Source organism: Emys orbicularis, chromosome 9 (assembly GCF_028017835.1).
Source record: "Emys orbicularis isolate rEmyOrb1 chromosome 9, rEmyOrb1.hap1, whole genome shotgun sequence".
NCBI lineage: Eukaryota > Metazoa > Chordata > Testudines > Emydidae > Emys > Emys orbicularis.
In genome coordinates this window covers 78,352,247-78,363,913 of record NC_088691.1, presented here as the reverse complement: position 1 = coordinate 78,363,913, position 11,667 = coordinate 78,352,247, and the positions used below count along the sequence as shown (strand labels likewise).

General features: G+C 45.2%; 1 protein-coding gene across 1 annotated transcript; it reads right to left on the bottom strand.

The window, feature by feature from the left end:
- Positions 1–340: 340 nt before the first annotated feature.
- Positions 341–9,413, bottom strand: LOC135883976 (tubulin alpha-3 chain). Its single transcript, XM_065411252.1, has 4 exons — positions 9,191–9,413; positions 5,451–5,599; positions 3,262–3,942; positions 341–637 (listed from the first exon to the last, which is right to left on the bottom strand). Exons 1-4 carry the CDS (start codon positions 9,309–9,311, stop codon positions 341–343), a joined length of 1,248 nt encoding a protein of 415 aa, XP_065267324.1. The 5' UTR covers positions 9,312–9,413.
- Positions 9,414–11,667: the final 2,254 nt, after the last annotated feature.

The window sequence follows — 11,667 nt, the reverse complement described above, 5'->3', positions numbered from 1 at the left end:
CATCTTTTGAGGTTTGTAAATGCACAGGATTTTATTTCAGAAGCAGCAAAGGGCATGCTAAACCACCATTTCGATGTACCTTATAGATTATTTACATTTTGGTTGGCACAAAACCCCATGTTATCATCAGGCCACATCCTTTTCTTGTTGCTTGACAAGTACACTTTTTATTACTTGTTTAGCCTAAAAATACTCCTGCTTTGTAATTTTTTTTGTAAATAACTGAAACAAAAATACTGTTATAACATTTAAACTTTTATTTGAAAACCAAACAAGTGAACTGAATTAAAAAAAAAAAAAAAAACTGTTGAAACAAACATTTTCTGACTTAGTCTATCTTTTAATATTCCTCCCCTTCTTCAGCTTCTGCTTCCACAGAATCTACACCCACTTCTTCATAATCTTTCTCAAGCGCAGCCAAATCTTCCCGGGCTTCAGAAAATTCTCCTTCCTCCATCCCTTCTCCAACATACCAGTGTACAAAGGCACGCTTCGCATACATCAAATCAAATTTATGGTCAAGACGAGCCCAGGCTTCTGCAATAGCAGTTGTATTACTCAACATACACACAGCACGCTGCACCTTGGCCAAGTCGCCTCCTGGCACTACAGTGGGAGGTTGGTAGTTAATGCCCACCTTTGAGGGGAAAAAACAGCAACCTTAAATTAGTATTTCAAAGTGTCCATTTCTTCTATTTTTCTCATTGTTTATTTAGCAAACTAAGACATGCTGACAATACTGTGCAAGAGGGATTACAATTCTCTGTGCTGGTACAATATTGCCAACTCTAAATGTTCAAAAATCCTAAATCCAGCTCCTGAAAATCATGGGATTGGCTTAAAAAAAAAATCAAACTAACTGTTGAGTTATTTTTATCTGCCTCCTGTTTTGAGACTTTAGTGTGCACTTGCTTCATATTTTTGAGCTAGTCTCTGAAACCATAAGGGCTAGACATTTTTTGAAATGAAAGTTGAAATTCTCATGCAATATCATGATTTCAGCAGCTGAAGTTTTAAGAAAAACACTAAACACAACCTCATTTTCAGTTGGCAACAATATGTCATCACAAATAACTTCTCAGCTTCTGACAACCTGTATGTGTATTTTTAGCATAATACCTAATTTTGTCCACAGCCCTGATTCTGCCCCCCTTGTTCATGCTGAGTCACACCATTTGACTCTTATTTAATGCTAAATGAGTAAATGAGTTTAACCGGTAGGGTTCTTTTGAGAACTCAGTCTATCTTCTTACTTTGTGATAACTATAAGATGTCACTACTGTTTACTTATTAGCCTGCAGTGTTAGCAAGCGATGAGTGAAAAAGCTAGTTTATACTGTTTTGTGCTTCATCAACGGAATCAACTAAACCCCAATTACAGGGCCAAATTCTATTACATGTGTGTAACACCACTGAGGAAAACAGGGTTGGGTCAAGGACAAGTAAGGGTAGTTTGGTCAGCAGACTCTTTTCTATAGGTGATGCTGCATAAGCCAGAAAGAATACCTTCCTTTTCAAATGCCAGGTTCAATTTGCAGGGTTTTGGAGAGGACACCAGGGCAGACCCTGTGGGGAAGACTACTAACAGAGGCTGGGTAGGACCAAGGAGACTTCTGAAGTCGGGTGGACTGAGAGACTATTGAACCCTGAAAAGGGCTGAAGGCTCTTTTTGTATTTAGTCTTCCGTGCCCTGCAATGCATGGACACTTGATTTGCTTGACAGCTAAATATTCATCCACCAGGTGCTGGGTGTGAACCACTAGCGAGCTGACCTGGGTAAGGGAGTAAACCAAGACATGGCTTGAGAACCTGATGCTGACCTGGGTAAGGAACCATGTTACAATTTCATAATCTGCTTCCCCTAAAGACATGGTTTTAAAAAAATAAAACTCTTTGATAGTTGAAATGTTAAAGTAGATAATAAAAATCTTGCTCTGAGAATTTAATAGCCTAATTTTATTAGGCTACGTCACCATCCAGGCACCTGAATAAATAAGTGACCTGATTTTCAAAAATCCTGAGTACCAAGCAGTTCTTAATTAATTTAATGAGCGTTGTTCTGATTTTTCAGAGTGCTGACACACTACATGTATTTAGGAACCAAAAATATAGATTTAGAAGCCCAATTTTTCAGGGAGTGGGGGTCAGGAAATCTTGACCTAATAGCAATAGCCAGGCCACAGTGTACTTCTTAAGTAATTTGTGCACTATCAGGAGGATGAAGTCAGCCGCCATAATCATCGGGAGGTGTGTACCAGTAATCCACTAAAAAGACACTTCTGGTTTATGGATAGACAATAGACAAAGTGTTTCTGAAGCATTATTTAGAGTAAGTAGTATGTGAGGGGCAGGCAATGTTACTTGTTCAGCTGGTACTGGGTTTGTGGTTAATTTACATTTCTTAATACCTTGAATGGCAAAGTTTTTAAACCCCGGTGAAAAAGAAAAGTGGATCAAAATCCTGTATTTGCATTCACTGGTACAAAATACACAGGCACTCATTCTCCTATTGCAGTGGTTCTCAACCAGGGGTCTGGAGCCCCCTAGGGGGCCTTGAGCAGGTTTCAGGGGGTCCGCCAAGCAGGGCCAGAATTAGACTCGCTGGGGCCCAGGGCAGAAAGCAGAAGTCCCATCGCCTGGGGCCCTCAGCCCCACAACCCGAGGCTGAAACCGAAGCAATGTAGCTTTGTGGGGGCCCTTGTGGTATGGGGCCCCAGGCAACTGCCCTGCTTGCTACCCCCTAACACCAGCCCTGGCTTTTGTATGCAGAAAAGCAGTTGTTGTGGCACAGGTGGGCCATGGAGTTTTTATTGCCCGGGGGGGGGGGGGGGGGGCAGGGGAGAGAAACTCAGAACAAAAATGTTTGAGAACCCCTGGTCTATTGTATATTCCTTTAAAAACTTGGATCTAAAAATGTTAATCCCTCCAATTAGCTTAGTTATGCAATTTGCATTTGTGTTGAAAATGCATTTGAGTGCATTAGTTAAAGATGGCCACATTCCTAGGTAATTCCACTTAGATAAGTACAGTATTAGTAGGTTATGACTTAAAAAAACCCTGTAAAAATATAGTTCTGATCACAAATTTAAATTATGAAAGCAGCTACTCATTTTTGCAGGCTTTACTCATGCATATTTAAAATGTAACCTGACATATAAATAGTACAACAATGTGCACACTACTGCATTGTAGTATGAAAACTACCTTCAAATGTTTGACTGACAATTCCTAAACTAAGCAATGTGACAAGTTTCTAAATACCTTGAATCCAGTTGGACACCAATCCACAAACTGAATGGTTCGCTTAGTCTTGATAGTGGCAATGGCTGCGTTAACATCTTTGGGAACAACATCACCCCTGTATAACATACAGCAGGCCATGTACTTGCCATGGCGAGGGTCACATTTTACCATCTGGTTAGCTGGCTCAAAACAAGCATTGGTAATTTCAGCCACAGACAACTGCTCATGGTATGCTTTTTCAGCAGAGATGACAGGCGCGTATGTTGCCAGTGGGAAATGGATTCGTGGGTATGGGACAAGATTGGTCTGGAACTCAGTCAGATCTACATTGAGGGCTCCATCAAAACGCAATGAAGCTGTGATGGATGAGACAATTTGCCCAATGAGTCGATTTAGGTTGGTATAAGTAGGACGCTCAATGTCTAGATTGCGACGACATATGTCATAAATGGCTTCATTGTCTACCATGAAGGCACAGTCAGAATGCTCCAATGTTGTGTGCGTAGTTAGGATGGAGTTGTAGGGTTCCACTACAGCAGTAGAAACCTGTGGTGCTGGGTAAATGGCAAACTCTAGTTTGGACTTTTTGCCATAATCAACAGAAAGCCTTTCCATGAGTAGAGATGCAAATCCAGAGCCAGTGCCTCCTCCAAAACTATGGAAGATGAGGAATCCCTGCAGCCCTGTGCACAGATCAGCCTAAAGGAGAAAAAAAAAAAGCCACACAAAAGTGGGAAGGAACGGTCATTGAGGTCAAAGGACTTGATTCAGATTAGCACCAGTGTAAATGAAAACAGATTATGGCCCACAGCTGTGTGAGTGTAAATGGATTCTATTCTATCTTGCATGTATCAACACAATTAAGCCAATCCCAAATGCAAGGCCAAATTCTGCTCTTAGTTACATTTGTGCAGCTTTACTGAAAACAAAGGGATTTTACAGGTATAAATGGGGCAAAAGATAGCCAGTATAGACTTTTTTTGTGATGGTATGCTGATGTATAAGTAACAAAGAACCCAATTTAACTCTCCCGGCAGAAGCTGCAGAGTTGGTAGTTAGAAAAAGGTGTTTTATTTACATGTAAATTAAGCAAATTTGATATAGATGCATGCTGAGAAAAACCTGAACCCTATGTCAATTTGAATCACTTTTCAAAACCAAACTGCATTTTTAGGGCGCAAATATACTTCTAGTATAGTCAAAAGCAAAACTCTAGTTGATATAAATACGAGCAGGATTATTTTATTACAGTTGCACATAAAAGTATTGCTACAGTTAGACTGTCACAGTGTTTGTAAACTGGCTTAAAAATTCACACCTAGCAAAATCTTGGTTTTAGCATTCATGCAATTACTTTCATTTTGAATTGAACCATGCCTTCATATGCATGCCTCGCAATAAAATTTCAGTAAGTTAAAATTAGAGAACTACTTTTAAATACCTAGATTTTAAAGTAAGTCATTCTTAAGTAGTTCTAAGATTTTAATATGTTGAAATTGTATTGCAAGACATGTAATAGGAAGACAGTTCAATTCAAAAGAGTTGTGACTGCACATCAATGCAATGAAATTGTATTGCTGGCTTACTGTGCTTAAGAAATGTTAACTCACCTTGCTGAGAATATCACTTCACACAACAGCTTTTCAGGTTCTGGGAATTTATGTTCAATGTTTGGCTCATATTGGATTGGGCATCTATTTACCACTGGAAAAGGTTACAGGTAATATTTTCAAAAGCACCTAAATGACTTAGGAACCCAAGTCCCATTTTCAAAAGAGATGACAAACTCTATCTCTTTTGAAAATGGGACTTGGGTTCCTAAGTCATTTACATGCTTTTGAAAATTATACCCTAAAAGTATTCATGATGCCAGGAGTAGAGTACAAGTACCATCTGCAAAAATTTCAGAGTAGAGATCACTAACAGATGTTACTGGGTTCTCATAAAAGAAATACTGTATTTCATATCCATTTGTCTGTGTCTAAGTAATATTGATGAAAAATGTTCAGCCAATAAAATTTGAGTCAAAGAAAGGAATCACAGAACATAAACTCTGTAACTAGAAAGCATTGGGTGTACAAGAAACACACCAGAACCTTCAGTTTTATGTATGTATTTACATAACCTTCAGTTTCACAATTATGTATGGCAAGAGATAGATTTGATGCAAATATTTTAAATACTGATCTTGCTCTTTGAACTCCTACCAGCTTGCGAATGCGATCTAGCACTAGATCAACAATCTCTTTTCCAATGGTGTAATGGCCTCTGGCATAATTATTAGCCGCATCCTCTTTCCCAGTAATGAGTTGTTCAGGATGGAATAGTTGCCTGTAAGTGCCTGTACGTACTTCATCTACAAAAATACAAAATATTCAGATGTAAATTTGGTCTGTTCCATTCTCTATCGATAATTTTGGCGTGCTACCTCAGCACTACATCTTACTTGACATTTATGTAGGTGCACCAGGGGAGGGGAATGGGGGGACATAAAGAGCCTCCCCGCTATAAACACACATACATACACACCTCTTGTGTAAAGACCTGACAATTTCAGTTCCTTTGCTCAGGAGACATGATGTACCTACAAAGAGATGGTTGTGGCCGATGTTCCCTATGACCACCAGGGAAAACTGGGGCCTACCCTGGGAGCCATCTCATGCCTTTAGATTGCTGTTAGAGACTGAGCTGATAGAGACTGAGTTGAACTTTGCCTGCAGCTCAGCATAGATGTCAAATGGACAAAAAAATGGAAATACAATGCTGTGACAACAGTAAAACAATTTAAAAAAATCACATTATTTTAAAGGATGGAAGTAATTTGGGTAAGGGGAAAATAAGATTTTTACATTTCTTCTTCTTTAAGTGATAATCTTAGAAGATTCATAGGAGCAAGGGGATCCAAAACTGGTAATTATATTTGCTCCTATATTTGTCTCACTACTTGTGCATCTGCCTCTCATCCGGGCCACTGTACTTAATCTTCATAACTGAGGAAGGCAAACTGGGATTCCTATAACAGCTCCCAATACTATATTTCAGTCTGATTTTAAAAGCAACATATTACTACTGCATTGATGCTGGGTAGGGCACCATGGAGGAGCTAAGAAGTGGTGATTTCCATCTTATGGCAAGGAGAAACAGCAGCAGGGACATCTCAAAAGGAAATCAATGCTTCCTGTATCAGCAAAGCTCTAAGGAGCTGCTTTTTCAAAGGATGTGTTCCATAAAGATCCTTAAAAATATTTTTTCATTGGAAAAAAAAAATATTAATTAGGAAGCCAAGCTCAAGAGAAATAACCCAGATGAGGATGTGCTTCCCAGGAGGCTGAAGGCATTGGGTCCTAACATTCCTGTGACACACAAGTTCTACCTATTTAGCCATTAACAGTGTCCGACCCTAATCAAGTCACTTCCCCTTTCTATGCCTTAGATGAGGGGTGGGAAAACTATGGCCCGGAAACCGTTTTAATCTGGCCCTTGAGCTCCCGCTGGGGAGCAGGGTCGGGGGCCGCTCCACGCGGCTCCCGGAAGCAGCGGCATGGCCCCACTCCAGCTCCAAGTCCCACTCCTACAGCTCCCATTGGCCGGGAAGTGCGGCCAATGGGAGCTGCAGGAGTGGCACTTGGGAAGGGGGCAGTGTGCAAAGTGGAGCCCCCTGGCTGCCTCTATGCAGAGGACCTGGAGCAGGGCCATGCCGCTGCTTCTGGGAGCCGCTTGAGGTAAGCGCTGCCTCGAGCCTGCACCCCTGATCCCCATCCTGCCCTCCAAACCCCTCGATCCCAGCCTGCAGCATCCTCCTGCACCCCAAACACCTCATCCTCAGCCCCACCCCAGAGCCCGTACCCCCAGCCAGAGCCTGCACCCCTTCCCACACCCCAACCGTGATCCCCAGTACCTGCCCAGAGCACCCTCCTACACCCCAAACTCCTCATCCACACCCCACCCCAGAGCCTGCACCCACAGCTGGAACTCTTACCCTCCCCACACCTCACTCCCCTGCCCCAGCCCAGAGCCCCCTTCTGCACCCTGAACTCATTATTTCTGGCCCCATCCCAGAGCCCTCAGCCCCTCCCACACCCCAACCCCAATTTTGTGAGCATTCATGGCCCGCCACAAAATTTCTATTCCCAGATGTGGCCCTCAGGCCAAAATGTTTGCCCACCCCTGCCTTAGATGGAAAGCCTTCTATAAAATGGAGATTACACTACTTACCCACTTTGGTAAAGTAACCTGAAATCCTCAAATGAAACATGTGTTAGAAATACAAACTGTTTCTATTTCAAGTTACAATCTGGTCTGCTAATTGGTCCATTAGCCACTATAGCAGCGGTCACCAACCAGTCAATCGCAATCTCCGGCGGCAAAGCTGGGCTGCCACTAGGACAGGCTCCCTGCCTGCCCCGGCCCCATGCCACTCCCGGAAGTGGTCAGCGCGGTCCCATGGGTGGAGGGGGACAGGGGTCTCCCTCCGCACACTGCTCCTGCCTGCAAGCACCGTCCCTACAGCTCCCATTGGCCAGGAACGGGGAGCCGTGGCCAATGGGAGCTGCAGGGGTGGTGCTTGCAGAGAGGGGCAGCACGCGAGGAGCCTCATGCCACCCGTCCCCCCCAGCGCGTTGGCCCCTTCCCAAGAGTGGGGTGGGGCCAGGGTAGGCAAGGAGCCTGCCTTAGCGGGAACCACGCTGCGCCACCAACTGGGAGTTGCCAGAGGTAAGTGCTGCCCAGTGGGAGGCTGCACCCCAAACAGCCATTCCCCCTACCAGAGCCTGTACCCCAAACCTCCTCCTGCAACCCAACTCCCAGCCCCCTCCCAGAGCCAGCACCCCAAACCAGGCCTGAGCCCCCTCCTGGATCCAGCACCCCATATCCCCTCATGCACCCCAAGCCCTAGCCCTGACCCCCCTCCCAGAGCCAGCACCCTGTACCCCCTCCGGCAGCCCAACCCCCTTTACTCCCTCCTGCACCCAAACTCACTCCCAGAGCCCACACACTGCACCCCGTCCTGCACCCCAACACTCTGCCCCAGCCTGGAGCCCCCTCCTGCACCCAAACTCCCTTCCAGAGCTTGCACCTCTCACCCCCTCCTGCACCCCCTACCCCAGGCTCAGCCCAGAGCCACCTCCCACACTGTGAACCCCTCAGCCCCAGCCCAGAGCCCGCACCCCCTCCCAAACCCCTACCTCAGCCCGGTGAAAGTAAGTGAGGGTGGGGGAGAATGAGTGACGGAGAGGGGAGGATGGAGTGAGTGGGGCGGGGCTTTGGGAAAAGGGTGGGGCAGATCCTGGGTTGCCCTTAAATTCAAAAAGTGATCTTGGGTGTAAAAAGGTTGGAGACCATTGCACTGTAGTAATCACCTTCAGATAAACAAGATATCATTTACATGCTCCTTATATGCCACCAGTGCACTTCAAACGACCTTATTCATGAAAGGTCTTTACAACTGTGTATCTTCCCAGTTATGTTTGAGACAAAATAAACTGCAAACACTCATTGCAGCAAAAGCATTTTAGGACATATGGTTTCTAAAAAATACTGAAGAACAGCATTTCAAACATGGTTTTTTTACTACATGAGTTGGAAGTACTTTAACGGTCAGTCAATATAATTTCCAGTACAATACCTGCCCCTGAACCCCCAACCAATATTTTGTGGATTTTCATATTTTCCTAATTTTTTTTTAAAAGTGTGTTTTCTTATCTTTGCTATCCACACAAAAGGGAAAACATTTCAGCCTCTTTTAAATACAATAGTCTGATTAACTTATTAACTTAACAGTCAAAATATGTAGATAGAAATGTATTTTTAAGTTTACAGTGTCCATTTAAGACTATCACAATCTAAAAGGTGCACTGTTCCCATTTCATTTGAAAAACTAAATGGAAAAACAAATTATAGTGAAGTATTCTTAAGTAAGAGATCTCTTAACTTCATACTGTATACATACCAACCACAGTTGGTTCGAGGTCCACAAATACAGCTCTGGGCACATGTTTACCAGCCCCTGTCTCACTGAAGAAAGTATTGAATGAATCATCTCCACCTCCAATGGTTTTGTCACTGGGCATCTGACCATCAGGCTGGATTCCATGTTCAAGACAATATAATTCCCAGCATGCATTGCCAATCTGAACACCAGCCTGACCAACATGGATAGAGATACATTCACGCTGTAAAGGAGGACAAAACGGGGAACAAACAGATTCATTTCACAGACTCTAGGCCCAGAAGGAACCATTGTGATCACCTAATCTGACCTCCAGTACAGCACAGGCTAAAGACCTTCCCCAAAATAATTCCCAAAATATATATTTTAGAAAAAACATCCAATCTTGATTTTAAAATTGTCAGTGATGGAGAATCCACCATGAACCTTGGTAAATTGTTCCAATGGTTAAATAATCAAGTACTGTGCAAAATTTCCTCCATCTTCCAGTTTTAACCCTTATGAATGAAATTAAGGGTACAAGTATTATATTATCTCATCTTTCCCTTCCAGCATGCTGCATACATATTATCGTTTAAGTGTTCCTGTTAGCTTCCTTTACACCTTTCTTTAATTTGCATGTTATTTTTCATTGAATAATATTATATACTCAGGGCAGAAATGTCTATATTAATGATCCCCAAAACATCCTTTCTTAGCTTAATCAAAATTACTATAAACACTAAATCTACTTCTGGTCATCTGCCTGGCAATTCTTCATTCTGTGCCTCCACTACTGGAGCCTTTGAGGGTCCAGAACCAAATCTCCTAATCTGCCTTTAACTTTCCCAGCTGAATCTAAACAGACCTCATGTACGTTTACCACTACTTGCTCAGCAATATTCCCCCCTCCCCACCCGGCAGCAAATCTCCTTCTCTTACTCTATCTAGAAATGTCATCCTTCAGCCCCTGAATGTCACTTTACCTGCTCAGGAGCACCCTTTAATCCTACAACTATCATCCCATAACTCACTACTGTACCACACCCCGATGCACCTTTAAATCAGCCTCCTCCATCAGCTAAATGGCCCCCGGACCCTGTATCAGGGAGTAAATAGGTTGGGGGAGGGAGAAAAAATGGGCTCCATTGTGCCTGTGCCCCCTCTTCTCCACCTGGCCGCACCATAGCTTCCTTGTCTCTTCAAATTCTCCTTGATTTCACCCCAGTTGCCACCTCATTCACTCCAGATCCCTTATCTCCCCGAGAACTTTCATGCTCAAGTGCTCCCCGCACTAGTCTATTCCAGGCCCCTTTTCAACACCACTGGCCCAGCTTCAAGTCCTCGCGACCTCTGCCCTAATGGCTCCCCACCATGGCGCGAAAAACTCCATCTCAAAAGATCGAATCTGCTCCAGGACTGTGCCCACCAACCGCCTCTAGGCCACACGTGGTACAACCCCATTGGCTGTCGGGCAGACTCCCACCCCCCGATTGGCTGCGCGCGCGCTCCTCTCCACACAGGGAAAGGGGGCACTTTCCCGAAGCGCAGAATACTGGGGCATGGTTGGCGCGCAAATATCCACGCGCGCGCGCTTTCCCCTCATTCTCATTTCCCCTCCGCGGCCTCCCCATGTGCTCCCCTTCGGCCTCAATCCTCCCTTACCACGCTGCAGCGCGCTACACAACCCAGACTCCCTGTCCGCCTCTGCCTGGGCGAGGGGCCAACCACCAAAGGCCAACCAACTCCCCTCGCGGCTGCGTACGCTGCTACAGTTCCACTGACTGCCCACGTTCCCCCAATTTCCACCTCACTTTCCGCTCAAGCGCTTCACGCCCGCGGAAGCTGCTCCCCTACCCATTCTCGCTCTACCTAACGGCCGCCGCGGCTCCCTCACCGCAGCGCATCCTCTCAACCCCGCCTGCAGCTCCCTCCAGTCTGCTGCCTGGTTTCCTTCCCCCGCGCGGTACCCTATAGTTCAAACCCCGCGTCCCTGAGGTTCCCGCTCCCCACCATGGTGCCTCGTGAACGGGGGGAACGCCTCAAAACCGCGAGTCTACGTCCGCCTCTGCCTGCTAGACGCGCCAACTGTGAACAGCTAACCGCCGCTGCCCCTCGCCTCGCGCTTTCTGGCTCCACGCGGTATCACCCCATTGGTTGGCGGCCAGCCTCTTGCGCCCTGCCCCCTACCCATTCATTGGCTGGGCGCGTTCCTCTGCCACGTGGGGCTGAGACAGTTGGTGGCATGTCACAGAATGAACGTTGGCCCAAACGTGATGAGGTTTTTTTTTAAAAAAACTACAACAATCCTGTGTTGTGTTTTTGGTCTTTCCCTTTTGATTCTTGAAGAGCCCTTGCCCGCTCTAATTAGATCTGCGCACTGTCCCACGTGTGCTGGTTAGGTGTATTAATCCTGCCCCCCCCATCTGTTCAGCTGCCCCCCCTTCCCATTCCACTCAGTTCAGCCTCTCTGTGCTCCCATCACTTCACCCCCCCCT